The sequence below is a fragment of the Homalodisca vitripennis genome, chromosome 1 (genome assembly GCF_021130785.1).
Source record: "Homalodisca vitripennis isolate AUS2020 chromosome 1, UT_GWSS_2.1, whole genome shotgun sequence".
Lineage (NCBI taxonomy): Eukaryota > Metazoa > Arthropoda > Insecta > Hemiptera > Cicadellidae > Homalodisca > Homalodisca vitripennis.
In genome coordinates, this window is record NC_060207.1 from 151,413,075 (window position 1) to 151,440,170 (window position 27,096).

The following is a 27,096-nucleotide window of genomic DNA, read 5'->3' on the forward strand; positions in this document are numbered from 1 at the left end:
ATACATAATCAGTATTCATTATCCTTAAATACAATATGATAATTACATAAATGCTTTATTATTTCGACAACACTATCGATAACCACGAAATACAATTACAAACTTTTGTTTTTTTTTTAGAATGTTTGAACGTGTATACTCGCGCAAGTACAAAAAATAATTGAATAGGTTTGATAATTTGTATTCAAGTAAAGTAAATGTATTAGAATATAATATACTACTAATCATATTCGACTAGGTTGGTAAATATTCATTTACTAGTTTCTACGAAATAAAAACAAACTTTAAAAAAGAAATACATTTTCTATTTATTATGCATGGAATATCTATAAAGTTGCTTCTATTTACATCACAATTATTTTACTTCTCACATTATTCTCCCTTCATAGTTACAAGAATGTTTGCTATGATCTAAGAGACAAAATATTGTATTTCAACAATTATAATTAAATTTAATGTCATAATACGTCGTATTAATTTGGAAGACTTATTGTTTTAGGTTTTTAGGATTACTATTGACAAATCTTACTCTCTATATATATTTTTACTTAAAGAGCTTATTAATTGCATTTTATGTATGTCTGCAATGATATTTAATTTAATTTAATTTATTAATTTTCTATCAGGTGAAGCCTGTTGACAGTCTACTATTATAATTGAAAGATAATATGCCTATACTCCCTAGCTACAAAAGTACTGTAGTATACTTTAAGCGTTGTTGTAGCAAAGTATGTTTAATGACAGCCAGGAAATTTATAATAATTCGATTTACTATCGCATGGAAGATAAAGTTGATATGACAAACAGGAAAATGATAAGCATGTATCACTATTGGAGATAGTACTGCAGTTTCTGCAGCTGATGGATGGCCTGGTAGCTGATGGTCTAGTGTCACCCTATCATTCTAGTGGTCGCAGGTACCGCTTGTAGTTTGGACAAGGACAAACTCGTAACCTAACGAAATATCGTATACAGCTAGTATCAATGAATGTGTAAACCATTTTGGATTATATCCTCAGAAAAGAAGAAAGGTGTTACTTATAAAATTATAAGTGTATTGAATCAAATATTTTGCAAACATTAATTAGTATAGTTTTAATAAATATAAAATAAATATTAATAGCACTGATTGATAAACTCATTTATTATACTGAATTAACATTGTAGTTCCTAAGCACTAAAATCATAAAAACGATGTATTAATATAAATAGAATATAAGCATCAAAATTAGTGAATTTTATAGATATTTCAATATATCATTCTATTACACAAGTATAAAAGTAACACACAAAATTTATATTACATAACGAGCAGACCCTTAGGATGGTAAATTACAGAACAGTAAGATACATACATTACATTCAAGGAAACGGAACCCTGACAGAATGAAGGTCTGATCATTCCTGTTGCGTGTAAAGGTACAACATTTTAATGATTGATTAGCCTGTATTTAGATAGGGTTACTTGCTAGTCACACATGTCCTCAGCTAACATTAATAACATACTTATTGCATTAATGAAATCGGAATTCAAACTAATCGAAAGTCTGATTGTATCCTCAAATGCGTATGCAAGTAGAGCATTGTATAATTTGGAACATTAGCCTGTAGTCGGCGTAACGATCTTCAGTGTTAGTCAAAGATATCTCTGGGTAGTATTTCATATAGGGACATCTCAAGCAACTAAATTAAGGGAAACAGAAAGCTAAATAAAAAACCTTTGATTTTATCCTATGTGCAGGTAGAACATTGTATTGGTGGACCATTAATTTGTAATCGGCCAACGTAATGAGCTGCAGTAATTGTCACAGATGTCTCCATATACGCTTTCCTATAGGGCAGTAACCTACAGCAATCCAATTAAGGGAAACGGAACACTGAGTAAATGAAGGTCTGATTGTATCCACTGATGCGTGTAAGTTGTAATGATTGGAATATTTTGATGAAGATTGTCAGCGTAATGAGCTCTGGTGATAGCCACAGATTTCTCCAGGTAACATTACCTACAGGACAGAAATATACAGCAATTACAGTAATGATATTCCAAGCCTGGGTAAATGAAGCCCTGATTGTATCCTATGAGGCGTGTGCAGGTAGAGGCTGTAGTCGGTCAGCGTAATGAGCTCCAGTGCTAGTCACAGATGTCTCCAGGTAGCGTTTCCTACAGGACAGAAATCTACAGCAATTATATTAAGGATATCACAAGCCTAGCCTGGGTAAATGAAGTCTGATTGTATCCTATGAGGCGTGTGCAGGTAGAGGCTGTAGTCGGTCAGCGTAATGAGCTCCAGTGCTAGTCACAGATGTCTCCAGGTAGCGTTTCCTACAGGACAGAAATCTACAGCAATTATATTAAGGATATCACAAGCCTAGCCTGGGTAAATGAAGGTCTGATTGTATCCTATGAGGCGTGTGCAGGTAGAGAGGCTGTAGTCGGTCAGCGTAATGAGCTCCAGTGCTAGTCACAGATGTCTCCAGGTAGCGTTTCCTACAGGACAGAAATCTACAGCAATTATATTAAGGATATCACAAGCCTGGGTAAATGAAGGTCTGATTGTATCCCCGGATGCGTGTGCAGGTAGAGCATTGTATTGATTGGAACATTAGCCTGTAGTCGGTCAGCGTAATGATCTCCAGTGCTAGTCACAGATGTCTCCAGGTTGTATTACGTAACGTCGTCCCCCCTAAGATTCAATTTACCCACCGGACAGTTGCCAGTACATACCTCTGTAATTTCACCAACTAAATGGCGGATTGGTATACCTATCTTAATAGCTCAGCTTATAGCAAATAAGGGATATTTCTTTTATATATGTCCTTGTTTCGAATGCATCTAATACTCCACTTAATAGTTCACAAATATATAACTTCAATTAAGCGATTTTAGTTCATGAATCACGAAGTTATAGTTGATTTGTTATTATAAAATTGAGAATTAATCAACAGTATTTTAATATATAAAACCTCATCTTTAATATATAAATCCCAAACATGTCTATACTACTTTTGTTCCTAAATGTCCACTATTAAGCCCTCTATTATTGATATTGAAGTAGTAGATCATCATACAATATTAGCTGGTTAGTTTGTCTTCATTTGTGAATTTTGTTAATCAATCCATGAGAAGAATTGTAGAGGGGTGGAAATGTTAAAGACTATTTTATGGAAGATGTTATCGAATCATAATCGTAATTACAGAAAAGAGTTCACTCAAGATTCTTTTACAAATATTAGATTACTTTTACGAATATAAATGGAATTCATTAAATATCAAAAAAGTTATTAAGACATAAATTTCCTTTAAAGCACATTTTATATTCATTATTTTGTTACACAATTTCTGAGCAAACAAGTTCCCAACCTGGCAACTGATTAATGAATGTACAGTACTTAATTTACTCATCCTAATAATTAAGTGTACTACAACACTTTTTATTGGCAATGTGAATTTCCATATACATTTTCACTGCTCACTTAGTTATTTTACAGTAAAACCTATAACTTCGTTAATTTATTTAGTGACATTGGTAAAATTGTATAAAAGCTACGATACCAATCAGGTATTATGTTAATAAGTCAACATACTAAACAATACTATTTACAAAATCTGAACACCAATACAAAATTAAATATGTAATACTAAAATTTGTAATAAAGGAAACCATTATATTTCAAACAACTATGTCAGCTTGAGTTCCCGCCACAGCGTTGTTCACGAATTATTGATAATTAACTTTTGGACATAGAACACAACCAATCATAAATAAACCCATACGATCTTATTCACTGTTCTGTGATGTCAAACAGTGAAGGTTAAAGATAGTTATTGACGAGGGCGGTGCGATTGGGGTGGTGATTTGATTTCAGAAGCCCTAATGTGCAGACTGTGATAACCCCCCTCCCCACAACCCGTGTACATCAGAACCCTCTACAACGATAAAACTCTTGCTTGTACAATACTTCCATTACGTAAGTATTATACTAGCCTAATCGATTCAACTTAGAAATACTGAGAAATTGTTAGCGCAATGAAAGAAATTCTGTCATCTGATAATTGCAATATTCCTCCTTAACTGTTTCATAATCGCTTATAGAATCTTCCTTGCGGCGGTACGAGGAGTTATGTTTCTGTCTACTCAAGTTCTAGCCAATGACAACTGCGTTTGTTTTACTTCTATGCGTGATAAATTCTCAAACGGTATAGAACCGTTATCATCGTGTATGTTTTCTTGTAATAAATAGGCTAAAATATCAGATTTCAAATCCAATATCTAGTGTATTGAAGCCAGGTTAACATTAAGCTGTAGTTGACGAATGTGTGTGTGTGTGTGTGTGTGTGTGTGTGTGTGTGTGTGTGTGTGTGTGTGTGTGTGTGTGTGTGTGTGTGTGTGTGTGTGTGTTTATGTGTGTTTGTAAAACGCGCATTTTAGAACAATAAAGTAAATGTTATTAACTTTTTTACTTTATGTTTATTTACTGATATAAACTAAATCGGCAACTTTAAAGAAATATTCTCAGAATTGAATCTACTACATATACCTTATAAGCTGTTCCTAATTTATATTTGTCAAATATACAAATACACTTTATTCTTAATTAATATTATGTAAACAACATCACAAAGGGAAGTAATTTCAAGGGTTTTGTATATTAATGGAAATATTCAGCGTGTATTTTATGGCTACTCGTAAATAAAATCAAATTAATAGTTAGGTCGTTCATCATTGAATGCAATATAAACAGGGAGTGAATGGTCAGATGAAATATACAGGAAGGAAGAGCAATAAAGTAACAATCTATGGTGAGCGCGGGAGTCTGGTATCGCAACTACAGGCACACATTAGCATACTGAACTAATGTGTGCACCAGGCAACTGCCAGGGTCAAGGAAATCGTATAATCTGCGTTATATCATTCCTTTGTCCTATTTGCTCTACTCCTACATACGATGGGATGTAATGACCGCGTACTAGTATGATCTGGCGTTCGTTTCTGGCAAAGGTTTATTATATAACACAGTTATCACAAAGAAACCTATGTTGTTAAAATGTGTTTGGACCTCCTCCTTTTATTATTAAAGGGGTCATCGACCAAAGAATCCATTTGTATTTTGCTTGTAATTTTTTTCTTAGGATATAATTGTAATTCAATATCTGTTTGATTCTTTTCACGTATCTCTTATATGTTTTTTCTGGGAAGTACAAGTCCAAAGCTACCATCCAAAGGTACATTTAGTTGAGGCCACAAATAGGAAAAAGTTGTTTGACAAAATATTGTATATAGGAATAAATGCCATTTTATATTGTTTTGGGAAACGGTTCAGTCTTAAACGGTTTTCTCTGAATTTTTAGACAAAGAATTTGTCTTCTTGGCAAGGATGAGAATACTAGATTTTTGATCATGGCAGAAACAAACGGGTGTTGATTTTGGCTGAGGATATCAACAACTTTTTAAACTACATACATTTTGTGCCATAGACTGAAATTATTTACTATCTTCGAATGTATTTCTACAGCTCTTCAGTTTTAGCACAGCGGACTCAGAAAGTCTCTAAAAGGAGCATTATAATGCATCTTTAAGCTGTGAGATGTCACATTATAGATAAAGACGATCATTGAGAGTGATTCCTATTATAATACTCTAGGCCAAAACCTCTTGGTCTTCTTGCGTTGGCGCAACTGCTTAGGTTCCAAGACATGTCAAAGCATTGCTCACATGTATTAACCGCATAATGATACCCAGTAATGATTTTCAGGAGCGTCATCCGATATACTTTCTCAGCCGACGATGGTAAATTCCATTCCTTTCCATCTCCACTATCAGTCATATTTTTGGTGCATTAGATCTAAACTATTGGTATGATCCTTTTCTTGTGATTTAACGTACTTAAATTCCTCATAATTGGGACGTGTACCTTAATCTAATCTTCTACGACACCTAATGAGAGTGTATTTAGGTGTTATGTAAGATTTGTAACTGAAGAACAAATTTTAAAGACAGTATTTACAAATGCGTGGCTCTAGCTCATTATATCCACAATTTAGACATAACGACTGTTTTTGTACTAATAAAACACCAGTCTGCGTGTACATTAACTATAGGAAATGTTTATTACATATTGCTTCTAAGTGCTCAAAGTTTTCCCGATTACCTATTCCATTCTCTGTGTCAACAAGAATAAAGTCACAGATAATTTAATTTAATTATTACAGTTTAATTATTAAGTTTAATTTTAAATTCAAAGAACAGATCATTCGTGTAGAACTATATAGTTGTGTACTTGTTAAACACCACACTGTTTAAATTAAAATGTATTGGAGAATAAATGCGCGGGTTCTTATTAATCTTTAGTAATTCTTGTTTAATGCTAAAAGGAAGTGGAGAGTAACTTAAATAGTTTCATTTAAACAAGAGCCGTTTCCTGTTCCTTCAGCACAGTTCGGAGTCATTCACATCCGAACTTGTGTCTTTATCTGAATGTAGTTGGTTGGGAACTACATTGAGCGTGGTCGTTGTATCTTTAGGTTCTTAGTCTTTCATGAATCTTTTTTCATAGCCCCTGTTATAGGTATATAACATTATAACTTGAAAGTGCTCTAGCAGAAGGTTTTAAGTACTCAAGTGATAACAATGCATATGAACTGTCTCGATTTTATTAAGATCAGCTTAGAAAATACCCTGTTCCTGATTTTTAGGTCCACTGATCATACAATAGAAATCAACATTTTTAAACCCATGATTCTGAGGGCGTTTAAAAAAAGGAGCGTATACATTCTGAACAAAAAATAAGTCTATTATCCTGCTTTAATATTCTTTTAGGAACAACCATGATTTTTGTAATGTATTTTATGATCAAAACCATGGCTTATCTACGTTTGAACACAATAATAATGAATTCTTATTCTTTCGTTTCCAATTAAATAATAATTAATTCTCATTGAACAGTATTGGAAATCTTATTGATATATATATATTACCTCAATTTCATATCTAAGCATTAATAGATGATTGGACATGACAATATTGAAATCTGTAACAGAGAGATAGATTCATGCGGCAATACTACTTCAGCGGCTAGTTCCATTATTGTCAGTGAAGTGCTGATGGTCTGGGCTGAAGTAGTTTTGGTTTAGTGGCTGAGCATTAAAGCGAGTTACTTTATTTAGAATGTATAGACTTTTAGTTGACCGTTAACTGAACTTCTGCGAATTTTTATTTAACTAGTAATAGGTGTGTGCAATTAAATGAAAACCGTACCTTGTTTCATAGCGATTACGTTCCTAATTAAATCTTTATTTATAATTATGTTGAAATAAAACCTCAATAGTTTTAAAAGAATTTTAGTTTTATAGCTTTAAGAAAAAATAAAATGGTATACTCTAATATTAATTATATTTTACTATTATTCTTCAAAATGCTACAAATTGACTACCTTTTGTATTTCAGGCAGTGCGACATTCATTAGGAAGCTTATAGGAATTGTATAAAATGAAAACAATCTAAAATGTGTCTGTATATAGTTTTGAATTTCAATCAGAAAACTTGAAACTTTCATTATTTTCTACCTCTTTTAATTAATTTGCATAAAGGTCAGCTTTATTTTATCTATGGTAAACAAGTTTTGATGTACAACTGGAAATCTAAAAATGTTGGAGATGCAGATGTTGGAAAATAGACATTGAACGCATTTATTTGACATGAATAAATATTGCAGAAATTGTAACAGGTTTAAAAAGTACCCAGAAATTAAACACGTAAATAAGGGATGTACGAGTATATCCGAAGATAAACCTTTATACAGAATAATGGTGTAACGCCTATTTTCATTGGTGCTGACTAACACAATTAATTGCCAAACTATTAGCCAATGATTATATGGGATGAGTACTTATAAATACATCGCACTTAGAATGTTTCAGATGTTAACATTACGAAAATAAAAATAAATTATCCCTTTTACAGATATTAAACTAAGACGATTTAGTAAATTGTATTGTTTTTAATAAATTATTATAGTATATAGATAAATTTACTAATATAAACGTATAAAGTATAACTTTTTTTTAACTCTAGTGTTTTAAACTAAGAAAATACCTTTATCATAAATCTTTTTCTTGCATTAAATACAATACTTCAATATTGTGTGTATATATTGTACAGTTGTAAAAATATTCTTGAAAATATATAGACAATTTTAAAATTTAAAAAGTAAACGTGTCTAATTCACGATTTGTGTTTTTTTTATCTTTATTCTTCTAAACGTGTCTTGTTATACGGCTAAACAATAATCAGTTATAACAATCTTCCAATGTATTATTCTATAAAGAAGAAGAAACAAAAACTGATCTACATCATGGAAGCCAAGTAACGTACAGTTCGCTGGGAGGGAGGACAGCTGAGAGGCGCGCGCGCGCTCTGCACAGGTAGTCACTACCGTTTAGTAGCGACAGGTCCCCAAGGACTCAGCGTCCTGTCTGTATCTCTGCGTGTCTGGGAACACCGGTCCTCTACCTGCCTTGGGCGCTGATTTTATCGTACACACTGCGTCATTTTACTCGTTCCACAGGACCCGTTCACTTTATCAGTAAACGTGTCCGATTTCCTTTAACACAGGTAAATTAGAACATTAAACTAATACCTTCACATAAAGTGAGGTATACTCCAGGAAGGAGTATAATTTAATCAATGTGACCTGATTAAAAGGGATTGATTTTTTGCTTGTGTTTTGCTGACACGTGTAAATTTCAGGAAGCGTTTAGTGATTAATTTCAATAAATGAAATACTAATACGAATACAATAATCTTAAGTGACGATCTAAATTACCGAGTAAGTATTTTTGAAGTCGTGGGATGTGTAAGTGAATTGTCGAATATAATATTTTGTGTTATTGTTATATTAATCGTTAATGTTGAAATTATGTAGAATTTTTTTTATGATTATTTTTGTAATCATTGGCTAAGGGTTAGCGACGCCTACCACTCGAGGCACAAATGATTTTATTTATGTCTAAGCGTTTGACTGTCTGCACGATATCTCGAAAACAATCTTATATGTAGACATACAATTTAGCATGAAGCTACATTTATGTAAAGTTAGCGTCAAAGTCGATGCTGGTGTATGTCATTCCATGGGATTTGGTTCATCGTTAACGAACATCTCTGTACATTGCTCTTATGGGTAACCATGACTCAATACTATGTCATTTTAAAAGGTGACCCAGTAACACGTGTGTAGTCTAATGAAATTATAGACTTAAAATTTTGTATTCAATTTTAGCAAAGCCTGTTTTGATTAAGGGTACTCCTACCTTGTATTTTAGGTAATGGTTTAACTAAATGTCATGGTTTGTGATACCAAAAGCTGTTAGTTCTAAAATGGCATTGAAACATTAGCTGGACCTCCCATTATAAGGAAATATCCACGAGGTCAACAAGAGAAATCTGGCCAACTAATGGCACAGTGGCATAGTCTTTACGAATCATAATGCCAGATTTAAAAAACCCATTATACTAGGGATGGCCCGAGAAATTAAGAAGAGAGTCTGCTTACTGATTGTTAGATCATTGCTCATTTGACATTTTCATTGGAAAGCATTTTGAAAAATATTACAATTTATTTTTTCAACAATCATAAGCACAATTAATGAATTACTTTTAAAAATCTGTATAAGAATACAATTTTAAAGGAGTTTTAAAAGTGTTCTTGCACTTTTACAAATAAGATAGTCAACAGTGTAAAATGAAAATTCAAACGTTATTAAATCTGTGAAAATAAAGGTATGTATGTAACATCTTTCAAATATGTTAAATACTTAAATAACGTACGTTGTAAATATCGAGCAATTTATCTATAATATTAGATAATATAAATAGATAAATGTTTTATTGTAAACTCAATATAAGAATCTGCAAATATGTTTGACGTAGATAATAATCTTTAATTACATAATATCTAAATTGAAAATTGTTTAAAGAATAAAAAGCTATGGATGAATAAAAACGTATAACTTGATTTGCGAAAGTTTTTACAAGACAAATCTATACGCCAATCAGTCAGAAATATACAAAGAGAGGAATTTAATCCACATCAAAATCTCATCACCATTTCTCGCGCGGCCCAGGCGGCCGGAGCACGGTTTACAGCAAAGCTTCTGGGAAATTATTGTGGGTTGGTGGATATTTCAGTCATTGTTGTGGCGATTGGATTGGGCACTGAAACTCCCAGCATACATCCACTTGATACCTCTGTGAAGTTATCCACAGATACCCTGCATTACAGCACTGCAGTGGCCGGAATTGTTGAGGTCCATCAGTTTACCTCGAGATTAACTTATATAGTGAAGTACACAAATATGTATATCATTTTTATTCAATACAATTGTTATACAATTTTAATCCCAGAAAATGTATAAAAAACAATTATTGTTTATAATCTAAACATACAGTATTTAATGTGTATTATCCTGTATTTAAATTCAACAGTCTCTGTCCATGCCAATAGGTTTGTAAGGATCTAATTAACTAAAGAATTTTCTGAATACAAACATGTGAATGAAATGTGTATTATGTACTTTGAACAAACAAACGCTTTGGTTATTTCCCTTCAGTGCTGTCTGAAGCCCATATTATTCCAAAGTAACAAAACTAGAAAAACAGGAAAAGAATGTTTTTTGTAACTAATCATCATTATAATTTAACGCTAAGTAATTATAATAATAACTTGCTATTATAAAATGTAATAAGAAAACTGTTTAGTATATACAAGTAAGAATTTGAGATATGTTTTTTTCTTAAGCCTTGTCAGACGTTAAGATAATATGATACTTCCAAGAAAAGTGCGGTATAAAGGTGTTTATGTATTAATGCAAACTATTTTAAAGGGTGTTAGAAATACAAATATAATTCTGCAGAGATTTCTACGAAGTACGCTGCTAAAATTATTTAACTTTAACAGGCTTGCTTTCAATTTTATGTGAATGTATGTAAATCTCATTGGACTTATTAACATTAGTCACCGCATATTGCTTAGTGAGCTATGATAATTTACTTTACATTATTATTATTTGCAAGCCACACACTACATTGTACACTAAATATGTGACAAATATTTAATATATTTAACTACAATAACATTTGTATGCACTCATTGAAAACGACTTCAAAGCTTTGGCGTTGATTTTTTTCTTTATTGTTTTGGATTAATCCTTTTACTATATCTGTTTGTTATACTTACTCGTATTTCATTAACAAATATTTAAATCTTCCTATTTGTGTACACAATTTAGAGTTTTAAAAAGGCGAGTACTTCTGTACAGTTATGGATGGAAGCATTTCCATTTGGTGTTAAATCATCTTTGTATTAAAACCCATTACTGAAAACCTCCTTTAAAACTATTTATCTCTGTAAACAAAATATTCTCTAGTCAAACCAATACATATCTGTGTAATGAAATTGACGAACATGTAGTATTGCATTGTTATAAATCTCGTTCGTGATGATCATGCCTTTGACTGTAATTTCAGTGATTATTATATTTCATGATACATTCAATAGAATGATGGACATGTTTTTGCATGGTTTTCTCCATGTCTACTGCAGATTATGTTTCAGTCAAAACTAAAATATTAATTGGGATCTAGTGTTAACATGAGAGTAAATTTTGATTTGGTCATCATCTAGGTTGTCCAGTTAACATCACGCCGAATCCAGTTTCAAGATTTGAATAGTGCCAGCAATCTCGCGACACGGTGTGAACAGTTCTTTGCGATGTCGAAGCCTCTCAATAATATAATCAATGAAAACAGTGCTTAACTCCAGTGTGAACATAACAAAAGATAACCAAGTTAAAAAGTTTAATCTCTTACTTTTGCAAGATAACGTATTCTCCAGTAAAATTAACTGTTAATATTTATCGTAAAATGACTGTTATTAATTCAAATAAAACATTACTGTTAAAAGTTTTATATTTGAGAGCATTTGATTTTATTAGTAAAATTTCACAAATTACGATACGATTATATATGAATACTCTGCGAAGCCTTTTGTACAACTCACACTCGTATACCTTACTAATGTTTCTATTGCCCAATGACACCACGAACTGTACAGCTCTCAAAAATCAAGTGTTCACATCAAACCTGTGGTCTGCGCATGTGAGAGAAATGTTGGCACACTGAAATAATATGACTTAAAAACAGTCACAATTCACACACATCCCATTTGCATGGTTCTTCACAATTAGTACAATTTATGTAAAAACAAAATTAGATGTTAGCATTATCGCTGATACAAGGAACCGGTCACCTATTGCAAAGGAAATTTACAAAGGAATATCTTAGGAGATATTTGCATGGATTTTTTTTACCTATTCATTTTCCTATAAATGTGATAATTGAATACTCATTAGAAAACACCAAATCTTCCACAGTGTCAAAGAGTTTGATTTCGATGATTCTTTCGTGCATTTAATCTGAAGAGTGCCAAATTTAATTCATATTTCAAGAACTTCCAAAATTTAGTGACAGGATTTTTTTAAATCCTGTTACTAAGCAGCTATTGAAAGCAGCTATCCGTGGCTTCACGTGCAATTTCATTCTGAAAAAAGAAGAAAAAAAAAAAAAAAAAAAAAAAAAAAAAAAAAAAAAAAAAAAAAAAAAAAAAAAAACAGGGACACCTTGAATATATTATTTTAGACATTCCAAACAATCCTGAGATAAGTGATAGTCACTGAAAGATATTCCGTTTTGGATTTAAGTTTAAAGATAGAACCGTAAAGTCGAATATTGGTATATTTTTTAGATATGTCTGAAATTCCTCAAATTTCTATCCAATATTTCATCATATTTTATTGAATAGCTCACATGATTTCATTAACGACTGAACTGTTCTAGGCCAGAGTGAAGAAATTCTCAATTGAAAGGGATACACAAATCGAAGACCCTTTATTCAGTTTACACATTTATGATGTAATAATTGATAGCGTTTTACAGTAGTTTATTAAAATACCAATAAATCAAACCCAGACAGGGAAAGACATCTGAAAGTAACATGACATTTGTAAACTGTTTCTGACTTTGACAGATGAATAACAACAAACATCTGCTGATTAAGCCCATAAATACAATGTACAATGGAGTTTTAAATACCAGTGGAGCGTAGCCCGGAGGGAATTCCGAAATATGTATAAGCCTATGTGTTTATTAGAGACCCTAAGAAATTAACATTTTAGTACAATTGGTGAAGTAGTTTGTACTTGATTGAGAAACACACACATAAACAGAGAGACACCATAGATTTATAAAATAGTATAGATTATACTAGAAAATACATTTCAACAACTGGTATATGGACTCTTCTTCAAGTGTCCAATCCTAAATTATAACTTTGCGATTGCGAACATTTTTATTGTAAAGAAACATGAAGATGAAACACCCAAAGTTAGAGTTTCCGACATAAATTTATAATGTCAAATTTTTAATCTTATAAATATAACTCTTTGGCTTATTTTTTGGGGATTTGACGCCTGAAAATAGAGCTGAAACTATTTTACGTAACGACGGGTCATATACATTGGTTTTGTTAATCCATTATCCGTCCAAATGAGGATTTGAAATCAAAACCAATATGAGTTTCAAACAGGCTTAAAATTCACGACAATCTTGAACTGCCTACCTAATGGAGATATGTAGACAGAATTAAGATGACTATGTCTATGTCCATATGCATTACGTGATTTTTTTCGACTATTTAAAAACTCTCATACTTTAAATCCAAGTAACATAAAACTTTTCATACTGCATGATTGTTTTTATTTGCATAGTTTCGAATTTTAATTTTTAATAATAGCCATAATTTACAAATAAACGTTGATTTTTCTCATTGAAAAGTCTATAACTCCAGTGTCCATAAAACAAAGATAGCATTTATAGAATTCTGTTCTTTAAAATAACAGTGTTTAAGTATTACTTTCATACCAACATTTCTTCATTTTCCCAACGATAAAAACAAAAATGTGGTATATTATTGTATTAACTTAACAAAAACTTAATTTTAGAAAACCGCTTCACATTTAGTTAAGTTACTTTTTTTACCTGGAAATACATTTGTATAAACCGTTTTGTTATAATGTATAAATCATGTTGAATCTTTGTATAAATCATGTTGTATCTTATTCGATAATTCCATAATAAAACACAGCTGCTGGAGTAACTAATATTTTTTTGTGTTTAAATGCGTAGTACTAAACTAAGCTATTTAATAATTTAAAAAAATAAGCTTACGGAAATGATCCTATACGATATTATAGTATGTAACTCTGTGTTGTGAGTAAGTTACTGCCCTCAGAATAATTTCTTTAACTATACAGTACTTTATTGGAGAGATAAGGTTATAGTTATATAAGCCTGTCTTTTGACCAAATGTACAGATTATCTTAACCTGGCACCACCATAGACTAAATTTATTTAATCATTGATTTATTACCTTAACATATTTAAAAACTTGAAATTAATAAAATTTAACTTTATTGAATGCAATATGCATGATCAGAAACAGTTTTGTATTAAAATAGCTACTTGATAATATAGGACAAATGTTCAGAAACAAAACAGTTAAAGCTAATTTTATAATATAAAACTATCCTGTGTATACTTGTTTCCTTCGCAAGAAACATTTTAAGGGTATATTTTTAAACGAATGCATCAACTGAAGATACTCTATGTTGGTTTTTAAATGTCTAATTATTGTTGTGTTTTTTAATGTTCACGGTGCTAATACATCCTATTCGAATATAAAAGAATGTATGGAGCTAATAACCTATAATCACCATATGTCAAAATATTTATACAATTATTTTTAATATTAACATTTATATGTCTTATCTCCGTATTATCATTCAAAAACGTATTAAAGTTACAAAATTAATAAATTATTGTTAGGAAAATTGAGAATTAGTACAAATAGTAATAATTTTTTAACTATAAGTAGTGATTTTATGGATTTTAAATGTGATTTTTTCTAAATAAATGTGTTTTATGTTTTAATCTAACTTAATGTGTTATTCTGCATAATGACGCATAAGATTTAGCTGTGAAATTAATTTGTGTTTCTGAAATAATGTAAAATAAACTATTACTATTAGCTTTATACTTAGATGAGTATTCGATTCACAGTTCTTTTTTGGTGTATTTCATAAAGGAACATTGTACTATTATTACATTCACTGGAATAAAAGGCTTTGACAACCTATAGTTAGCTCACGGAACGTGAGCTTATATACACTTTACCTAATAGTAATATTTAACAGTATTAATTCAGTTTATATAAACTAATCATCTGTTGTATGTGAACTATTTGTTGGAGATTGCACATACGGAAACAAGTAAATTAACAGGTTTTTAAATCATATGCATAAGTAGAAATAGTATCATAAATTTATACATAACCACTTTTGTTCCGCTTCTTTAAGGGTTCCACCCTTTTGAGGGTATGATTCATAATCATAACCGAAAGATGGACAATAAAAAAAATTGGTTTTTATGAGCTGCTTTCATTTTTCAAATAGCAGTAAGTTGCTAACTCTAAACATTTTTGGGGTTAACTTTGAAATCGTGGCATATAAAATAATTTATATCAGAGAAATTAATTTAACGTAATATAAGTGTTTTCAGCATTGACTTTCTACATTTACAACACAGATCTTATCAGATACTTACTTGGTCTATCGAGTTCTGAAAGGAAATCCTCCCCTGAAGCAGCGACGCCTTCTTGAGTCATGCAGAAATAGGTCGAGACGACTAAGAATATATTGAAGATCATGGTTACACTATCGCACAAACACCTCTAACACTAACACTGGAAGATGCTATCAAATTTAACAAGAACACGGAGAGAGAAAATGTGTACAAAGTCTAAGTCACAACAACATATCACATAACAATGAAATTCGTAGAACAACAGTGCTAATATTGGGTAGAAACACTAAATTCAACAGTCTACACGAGGTCAACAACATTACCTTGGTTTCTTTAGGAAAACAAATAAATTACACTAATAGTTAGCCTTGAGGAAGGAACATTTCAAGTTGACAGGACAATTTTACCATAAATTTACCGGAAGAGGAATGAACTCTGTTAACTCGGCAGTTAAGTTTTCCGTGTAATTTAATTCGGCCTCTTTTGGAAGAAAAGTGTACTTTGGGATCTCTTTAATCCGCTCCGAACTCTCGGAAAGTTTGCGGGGCCGGAATAATGGACCATACATTACCGGGATGGGCGCAGGAGTTAAAAACTTGCCTTCTCCAATCCACCAGATAAAGTGCCTTACGTGTTTCACCACAAATTCGTGTATTCGTATGCACTCAAAGTTTCAGTATTTACCTTAAAATACAACAGTACTTCGATCAAACCATTTGAATCATTTGTAACAAACAACTATAGCACTTTTAACCACAACTATCTCCATCGTAATTGTCTTTGATGGATGGCTTCCACAGTCTGAATAATTGAGATTTCTTGACAAAACTCATCATAAAATATTTTAATTGATAACGTACAACGATCTTATCACATTACTGTTTCTCCTCCGCAATCCCACATTTTTGAACTGAATACGATTTGTTTCCAGATTAGTCACAGAAAATATTCACTAGAGTTAATCAGTTGAGGTCGGTTGCACAGATATCACCAGCTGAATGTATTGGACTACAGGACCACCGCTTCTCACACGTCCAGTTGCCCGGACGGCGGCGCGCACAACACTGACGAGGCTCGAGCCGCCGGTCCTCTGCGCAGGCTCCATTGCGCACATCTCCCACCTCCATCTTCTAACTCTCTGTCTTCAATTGTAGCTTTTATTAAAGCTCACAAAATTTACCTTCTTTAAGATTTCACAATATTTGACAGGTCGTTGAAGCCGAAACTTGATTACCTCCTGTTGATACCCCTTTAAGCGAAAGTGCGGGCTGAATGGAAAATCTGTAACATTATTGAGAATAATATCAGAGGTGCTTTTCGTCATCGGCGAAACACGTTCTCTTCTCGTAAAACGCTTTTACTTTGAATGTGATTTTCTCTTTTAACATTCCCTTGAGATTATTCAGGGAAATGTCTTAAACACCATTTAAAAATTGTTGGTATTCGTTCAAAGTGTTTTTATTTTTAGCCTGTATAATTAGTTATGTGTTCACTCTCAAAGGTACAAGGTTTTCAGTTTGTATAAAGTTTGTATGTCGTATTGTTCTACCTATTGTACGTTTATTAAATGATAGATGATCTAATATTTACTAGCCGCCAAACGTAATATCCGTCATTAAAATTACATTAGTTTCATACCATCAAAAGACACATCTCTGTATATAAACAAACAAGGATAGTAAAGTTGGACTGATAGTTAAATGTAAAAATTTCAAATCAATATTTGGAGAGTAGATATTTATAGCAACATTTTATATCAATCTCCAAGTCTAAACTAGTAGATAGGCTTCAGTATATCATAAGATGAATACCCTACTAGTTAGTATACCTTAAAATATTAGTAGTTAGTATATTTGGATAGGCGGTAAAAAGGATTTTAAACTTAGTAAATATTTTCATCAATAGTGGAGAGTCTTCTTAAATATGAAATAATCGAAAAATAAGGAAAGTAAATTAGTAAAACATAAATAATCTAATTAGACATCCACACTATTTCAACAATAGTTCCAAGTTTCTTAAATTATGGGAAAACCCCAGTTAGAATCTTAAATCTATAGTAATAAACCCAAATTTCTATATTCTATAAACTATATTAGGCACAAAATCTGCAAAACCACCTAGTGTATTTACAAATTTACACCCGTTAGTCCTACAAATCAGGGAAAAATTAATCTTGTATTATTATTGTGTTTTCGGTCTCTAACGTAATTTATGTTTAAAATAAAGATAAACTTAAATTTAATGATATTTTGTTCGCCATGCTATACAACTTTACAAAATAAACTTTGTTATTTTCATGATTGATAAAACGAAACACTTTTTTAATCCACTATAATGTACAGTACAATATTGAATATACACTGAGGTGCAAAAAAGTGGGACGCACTGTTTTTCTTAAATGCCTTTAGCTTAAATCAACTTGTTGGGCATGAATCGTGTTTACGTAAATAAATATAGTGTATGAGTTCCAGTTCTAAGTGAAAACCGCTAATTGCCCTATAAAAAATTGACAAACCTGTTCATTAGTCTCATTCTGCATGTCTGTTATTGTAATAATGTGCTTGTCTATTCTTATCAAGCCAAATCTTGACCTTTGTACATCACTGTTGGCCACCATATCCTCATTCCTGTTTCTGATTGTAACTAATACAGTTGTAGTTGTTAAGTTGCAGTTCATTTTTTACTTTTAAAATGCCTCTTTCACCAGTGAATGCGGCTAGAGTGGTGGCATTAGTTGAAAATGGCAATAGCGTGCGTCAGGTGGCTGAGATAACAGGATTTTCACGTTCAAGCATAAATAGAGCTGTTATTCGATTCAGGTTAACTGGTAGTTTTGGTAGAAGGCCCGGATCTGGTCGTAGCCGAGCAACTAGTGCTAGGGATGATCGGTTTATTGTTTCATTGAGTCTACGAAATCGGTTTTCAACTTCTGTTGAACTGGCAAATGAACTTCGGAGGGTTCGGGAAGTGAATATTAGCAGATGGACTGTAAGAAGAAGGTTGCAGGAAAGACAATTAAATGCTTGTCGGCCTGCCACTGGCCTAAGACTGACCGCACGTCATCGGCAAGCTCGTTTGCGATTTGCAAGAAACCACTTAAACTGGACTATTGACCAGTGGAGTCGAGTATTATTCTCTGACGAGTCCAGATTCTCTCTCAGATCATCTGATGGTCGGCAAAGGGTGTGGAGAAGGCGAGGTGAGCGATATGCGCAATGTAACATATCACTCAGGGACAGTTTCAATGGTGGCTCTATCATGGTGTGGGGCGGAATATCAAGGGAAGCTCGAACGGACTTAGTTGTTTTTGATAGAGGAACTTTAAATGGTCAGAGGTATGTCAAAGAGGTTCTAGCAGAACATGTTACAGTTTATGCAAGATGTTTTGGGCCAGATTTTGTTTTCATGCATGACAATGCTCGACCCCATACCGCTAGAGTGGTGCAAGACTACCTTCAGGATGTGCAAATTAGTACGATGGAGTGGCCAGCACGTAGCCCAGATCTAAATCAAATAGAAAATATCTGGGACCAGATTGGGAGAGCAATTAGAAGTCAACGTGGCGAGCTGCTAACTTTGGATCAACTTCGACAGGCTGTACTGGCAGAATGGAACAATATTGGTCAACAGAACATACAGAACGTGATTGACAGCATGCCTAGGCGGCTGGAAGCTGTCATCATATCTCGGAGAGGAAATACGAGGTACTGAACTTTCTGAAATGGAAAACATAAAACCCACCAAGTGTTTTAAAAGAACTCCTTGAAAAGAACACTATTACTCAATTGTGTGGATTTTTGTTGGGTATGAAAACATAATTTTTCTTTTTTTTATTAAAACATAATACATTTTAAGTAACTGATTTGATTTTTTGTGTTTTAGGTTATGTCTTGAGAGTAATATTGTGTTCAAGTTGGTTTAAACTAAGAAAATAAAAAAGATATTAAACGAAAATATAGTGTCCCACTTTTTTGCACCTCAGTGTAGTTCAAAAATACATGTGTTAGTGTATATGTCATATAAGCATTTTATATTAATATTTCTAGCTTATATAAAACGTTTACAAGTACAACATATTTATTAATAGTTGGATTATGTAGCCTATATTAAGATAAAAATATTAAATAATAAATGTTTGAATTTTAGAATATTTATTTCTTACTTTTTGTTTAATTTGATAATATTTTCTAAACAGTGCATCGTGCGCATAATGCGTTTAAAATTATTTTTGATTCAGGATATTGCATTTAGCCATACGACGTAAAAATACAAACAATATAATTTGTATTACATATAAAAATTTATTATGTAAGAATAGTACATACTATGTGCAATGTAAGATTTTAAAGGGTGCTTCTTATAAACGAAAGCCTTTAATCCCAAACTTGATTTTTATGGATGACATCTTATAGCCATATAACTTCATATAATAGAATTTGTGGCATCTTTGTCGTGTAGTTCCATTATAATAAGTGAATAATTATCATTGCCGCACTTAGATTATGTTTGCAAAATACAATTACTTTTTTCTCTGCTTGAATTTAGTTTATATGCATCCAAAAAGAGCAGGATACTATTATCTTTAGTTTATTTACAACTATACAAATTTATTTTTTTCTAAATCATATACTGTATATTACTTTATACTGTGTATTGCAAACTTGAGTGAAGATGGATGGACTCAGTTCTCACACACAGGCCTTTGCCCATGTGGGTACTTTCTCGTGTAATCTGTTGGCACTGTATTTATATATATATATATATGAAAATGAGATAAATAAGTAAATGAAATGAGATGGAACTAACTGACTTGGAATTTGGCATGAAGGTTTAATATATATATATATATATATATATATATATATATATATAAAATATATATAAATATATATATATATATATATATATATATATATATATATAATATATATATAAGATGGAAAAGCCCTAAACAACGTTCTGTAGCAACATTTGCTAAGGTAGCATGGAAAATTTAAATCTAATTTATTTCTTGAAATGTACTGTGAACAGGAAGATAAACAATCATATAATGTTTTATCATTGTATTGATGTTTTTACAAATATTAACCCTGCTATTTTCGTGTTGCCGTCATGGTTACCCATAAGGCCAATGTAAACAAATTTGCTAACGCTGAGTCTAATCCCATGGAGTGACAAACAACATCTTCGAATAAGTTTTCCCTGTACAAAAATCAAGCGTCATGCACAATTTCAAGTCTAAGGTGGTAGTTTTTATGATATCGTGCAGAAATACAGAAATAAATTAAATATTTCCAGCCCCACGAGTGGCTTTGCTGAAGCTCAGCCAATAAACAATACCAAGTTCAATTATGGTGCATGATAATCCATTATTTTGCTTCATGAAGTGTCTAATGAAGGCAGTCTTGTTGTTAAGAACCTTCACAAAATAAAAGAATGTAATATACATATTTTACGATATTTAACTTAAGTGGTATTTCAAAATTGGAAATCAGCGTAAGCTCCAACTACATGACTACTTCATGGGCATTGCCTGAGCATTAGTGAATATTTATCAATTTGCCATGTAACCATGGTGCCAACGAGAAAATCACAAAATAAATAAATTTTTACACAAACCGAGAACAAACACTTGTAACCTAATAATAATCAGTGAAGACTGTTGTATAACGCGTGGTGTGACGTATTGCTAACGCGAGATGATGGCAAATTATTACTTCTATAACAACAAAAAAGCGGGAAACGCCATTACGGAGTTGTCAGTGTGGAATTTTGGGAAACAGGGGATATATCACTTGGGTGTCAAATAGCAAAAAAAAAATATCGGACACCAAACACAAGAATATTTATTAAACCCTCCCTTTTCCAAGGATGTTGAATGGGACGGTAGCCGAGGCGATAGGGTTAAAATGAGAAGACAGGCAGGTTTTTTGTGGGGCCATCTGGAGCGTTTACATGAGTGCCGGCATCGACAAGGAAGCGTTGATTTATTGGGAGCCAGCCTGGTAGGTGAGGCCGCTAGTGGCACAGACGCGCCGAGCGGGTGGTCTGCTGGCTCGTACAGGCGCAGCAACATAACTTCCGTCAACTGTTAATAGTAGATTATGTGTATTATAACAACATCAAGTTTTAGACAAAGTTTTCATGAAAGGTATCTCTAAATGCTTTGATCATTACCTTCAAAAGTGTGCAAACTTTCGGAAAGTCAAAGGATGATAAATTAACTTATAGTTTATACTAAGAAAAAAATAGATTTACCAACTTCATAATTACGTGTTTATAATATTAATGCCCTAAAATATTCCTGAATTTTGACAGTTATTTTGTAGAAAATCACAGGTTGTAAGGTTTTTATTACCATATTGTGCCTGTAAAGATTGTATTAGCAATTATTTACTGAATTACTTAAATTAATTAAAAATAATATGCACCATAGTTTTCTGATGATAAAGTTTACGCTACAAAACGTTTCATCTAAATTTTTGTAATTAAGACGTACGACAAAGCATTCTTTACAATATATCATTACAATCATTTCTTATAAACAAACCATTGTGTGCCTTTAAGTACAAATGGAATTGAATACTCGTATACATTGTAGCACAAACAAACAAAAGCAATCTGTGAACTAACTTATTACTGTAACGGTTATACAAGCAGATGTTAGTCATAACGATACAGGTAGGACTAACAAATTTTACCTTATTGTAAATTTACGCTGTTATTTCACTGTAAGAGATTAAAAATATTCTACACAGTTACTGTTGCACAAACTTTGTTTCTCCAGTACTTCTGTAAACTGTACAAACATATGTTGAGTAATTTAAAAAATCAAATATTAAAAATTAACACGTATATTTAAAGTAAAACGTTTATCCCTTAATAGAACATGTTAATTAAAACCTCTTTCCTTAAATATCTCACATGAATACTTGTGAAGAAATGAAGGGAAAATATTGTTAGAAGTACTACTTTAATATGTTGTACGGACGTGATTTAAAAAAAAAAAAAATTGATTAATTATAATCTGCATACACTAAAAAAAGTAAGTTTGGAAATGTATTGGTAAAAGTGACGTGGTGACAGAATCTTTTCAAAATGTATTATTACAAATTATGAATGGTGTGCAAAATGGGTTAAATGCTTATTACAAATGACGCTCTTTAACGAAAATGATTGACTCAATGTGAATTCTGAGTTAAGCTCCAGTTCACCTTCCTCTTAGTGCAGCGTATGGAATCTGACACTGCACTAAGAAGTCTGAAATAATTCACAAGCCTCTGAACCTAAGCACCGATATAGTAACTTCTGTGTATGCCACCGTTGTCTGGGATAAGGACAGAGGCTACACAAGTGCAGTAATCAAAGCTGAGTGCAAGAACATTATTCTCAAGAATGGTCTGGAATGGCCTCGTTTCTCAAGTGTTTCATCTCATCCTCAGTAATATTTGAACACTTGATATTTTAATAGTTCTACTGGTAAGATATCGTTGACTAGAGATTGGGTAAGTGAGATGAATGGAAGAGTGCGAGCCTAACTTCAACGTTTTAAGTAAATTTAAAATATAAGACGTTATTCAAAACGAATGATCCGGCTTGTTGTTAACTAATCTAACTATCTTACCCAAACTTTAAAAGGATATTCAAAGGCTATTGTCTTACTCATATTAGTTATGAACATGTTAGTAATTAACCCAGAGTGGAAACAATGTTAACAAAACACTACTACTCTTGTGGTTTTGTTCGTGTAGGGACTTTTGTAATTTGATAAAATAAATAATTTATGATTTGATCGTTAGGTCGAGGCCTGATTTTAAGAAAAAACTTTCATAGGATTAATCAGGATAAAGGTTAATGTTTAAACCACTGAAGCAAATCACTCATTATAGTATAAGGAGGATCTATGACAGTATCACAATGGTTGTTACTATTTTCAATTTTTTCCTTATCATGTAAAATATAATGGAAAGGTCTTATTATTATCACAACATATTACGCAAATCAGAGTGTAAAGCACTCACGTTGTTTCGTTGTTTTTATTGATGATTATGTTTAGCAGGACAACTATATTAGTTTCCTACGTTCCAAGTACTTAAATCCTGTCAACATAATGCATATCCCTTCCTTAAATGTTTTTGGATGTTGCTACTCTTTTCTTTTATTGAGAATAGTTCAAACGGACACCAGACGATGAACAGTTTACATTCCGCTTGTTGTGTGCACCTCACCTCCTTTGCATACTCCCGTAATGTACAACTGCACAGAAATTGGCAAAGAAATTTCTTGAAGGTACGATTAGAATATAATTCTATTATTTCATTTTGTCATTCAGCTGAAATATATAAATATACTTATTGCAAATACGATTCTAAATATGTTTCCAAGAAGGAAATCTAATGACAACGTCATTACAATTTAAATAACACTTCATCTTGTGTTCAACTACATGTTGTTAACTAATTTAGGTTAGTTACAAAACGTCTGTCTGACTTAACTAGATAGTTGGCCTTCCAGCTCACGTTTTTACCAGATTCACATAAATCCTGAATTTCAACTTTAAACTTATTCTAACCTATTTAAAGCTACTTTTAAATGCCTCTATATTATATCCAATTTATAAAGTTTTCTTTACAAAAACTCTACTAAAAATTACAACTTCGATGATATCGAACTCTTTTGTTACCGTATTTTAAAGTCACATTTGGGATGCGACATCCAGAAGAAATTAAAAAAGGATCGTTATTGCAAATTCAAACAAAAATGCACGTTCTTTGATTAGATTGCACTCTCAGACAAAACTGATTTAGTTTTAATAGTACTAATTACGAAGTAGTAGATTTTCAGGAATCCCTACTCTGCGAAATGGAGAGGGCGTGTATTCTTAACTTCATTCCGTAATATCATTTATGATGCCAATAGTTTATGGCTATTAGTGTTACTTTATAGAGAAATCCTAGTTTTATTATACAACTTACAACACAATTACTAACATTTATGTATACTTATTTATATCAAACGTACTTGTATGAATTGTTGAAGAGAAATAACTTTCAATATTAGTAATATTATATCAAATACTTATAACAAGAATAATGCAAGTACACAGGTAAACCCATTTATGGGTGTTTTAAAAATGTGCTCCAGGTAATATAACAATAATATTAATTAACTATTGTAAAAAATATGTTTTGAAGTATAAGAGTTTTAAATATTTATCTAGGTGTATTTATGATTTTAGAGATTCTATGGTTACACACATATCTTAATTAAAAAATATGTGACATTCAGAACGCTATTGAATTCTATTCAGATAATTGGGCTAACTTTACAGATAATTACATAAATACAGATAAAAAACAAATTATGATATTCGTTTTTAATCATGGCTTTTGAAAAAAAAAACAAACAGGTAACTTAAATCTGGGCGACTCTTTGGAAGTCTAGGATCAGCATACCACTAACTGATATGTCGAAATATTGGGGTATAATGATAAATAGATCTAGTCTAAACTGTTGGAGAGGGGGGCTTCTTAAATATTCAAGGCAGTTGCTATCTTAGACTGAAGTGCGTGCTACACCAGGCCCCTTTGACTGGAGATACTAGTGCAGAGCTTGCCTCCTTCCCTCTTAGGTGACATGACTGATATAGTACCCGGTATTCTTACTCATGGATATTGAGGGAGCCCCTCCCCAAAACCTAACCCATCTTCATTATACAATTTATCCGGAAGCAAACGCAAAGATTATTTTAGGAAGTTCAATGAGATTGTTGCTTAAAAATGGTTGCTTATTTTTCAATCTTTGGTTGGTAACAACCTCGAAGGAGCCAAAACCATTTTATCGTGAAAACTGAAATACACCGTCAATGTTGGTGGCGTGGTTCAAGATATTTTACATTACTGCATTCTCTCATCATTTAAGTTATTAAACATAATTGTCATACGTGGAAGCGTGCATTGACAGGGGGTGACATAAACGTAAATTTATATTTTTGTATAGGTTGTATTGTTATGATGAAGGAACAAACTGAAGATCAGCTTAGTATGATATATTGTCTGGTAACAGTTTGTCGAGACTGCTAAAGCCTCCTGGGGAGGAACTGACAGGTTCTGCCGGTCTGGCTTCACTCGTCAACTCTGCCACGTATCTGTCAATACCTACCCTCCAGTGTTTTCACACCTACTGTTCACTACGTGTTAAATTTGCTTCCGGAACCATTTTATTTATTCGAGATCACTATGAATGTAGCCAAAGAATGAAATAAATAAATGACCTACCTTTATTTCTTGCATTATAAACTAATAACAAAGTAATAAAAAATATATCGAACGATAGTAGTATTCAGTAATTGCATTTAACCATTTAATTGATGCAGTATATATAATAATATTATGGTTTATTATTATTATTTCATAATAATATTAAGTATTGTGATGTATTAAGTATATATCATTATACGATTTTATATTTAATATCGTAAGTTTATCGCTACGAGACACATTATAAAGTTCGTTTATTAGTTGAATTTACCTTTCTCAAGGGTCTATTTTTTATTCTGTCAGTCTTATGAACGCTTTCTGATGATGACCCACGTTAGAACACTCATGAACAATGGAGTGGATTCCTTGCTCTTCCTCATGCAAGACCTGTACCAGTCGTTTAGATGCATTTAATTAATCAATTTCAGTCTAGAATATCAAATCTATTGATCCATATAGATAGTAGTGACTGATAACTTCTATCTTCAGTTGACTTATTATGGTACACTGCTATAAACGTTCAGTGTGGTCACTCAAATAATACGTGTATATCAAAACAAATATATAAAAGATTATATTAAAAAATTAACCATTATAACTAGAAGTATAAATAGAAGAAATTTCAGAATTAATAAAGTAAATAAATCATTTTTTAAACATTCTTTTATATATAGTGGACCATCATTTTTTTAATAGATTACCTCAACATATTAAAGAAACTAATAATATAAAGTATTTTAGTCTGAAAGTAAAATTTTGGTTGTTTAGTCATCACGATATTGCGTTTTTAAAAACAGATGTTGGCCTAAATGCTTAACTATTTATTTTTATTCTTTTTAATGTAAATAATATTTTAAGAACTTGTTTGTTTTAGTATAATTAGCTGTCCCTTCATATTTTGTAATCTGAGTAATGCATAATTTGTATACTGTAGTTTTAGTTAGTTTTGTATAAGTCTTAACTTATGGAATAGAGTCAGCTAAGTCTGACAGACGCCACAGAGTGCGGCTTAACTGGCAGCAACATGAACATTAGACCTGGACTCAAGAAGTAACTTTGTTTTTATATTTTTGTTTTAACTGACCACATTACTTGTAAAAGTGGCCAGTCATTCCAGAGTTTTTAAGTTTTGTTAACCATGTGTA

The 27,096-nt window shown here is 32.0% G+C and overlaps 1 protein-coding gene across 1 annotated transcript in view; it reads right to left on the reverse strand.

Moving 5' to 3' along the window:
* The window catches only part of LOC124373942 (hemicentin-2-like), a 508,219-nt gene extending 491,457 nt beyond the window's left edge, over window positions 1–16,762 (reverse strand). The window contains 1 exon segment of the mRNA XM_046832254.1: window positions 15,714–16,762. Coding sequence (XP_046688210.1) covers window positions 15,714–15,816 — 103 coding nt within the window. The 5' untranslated portion in view covers window positions 15,817–16,762.
* Window positions 16,763–27,096: the final 10,334 nt, after the last annotated feature.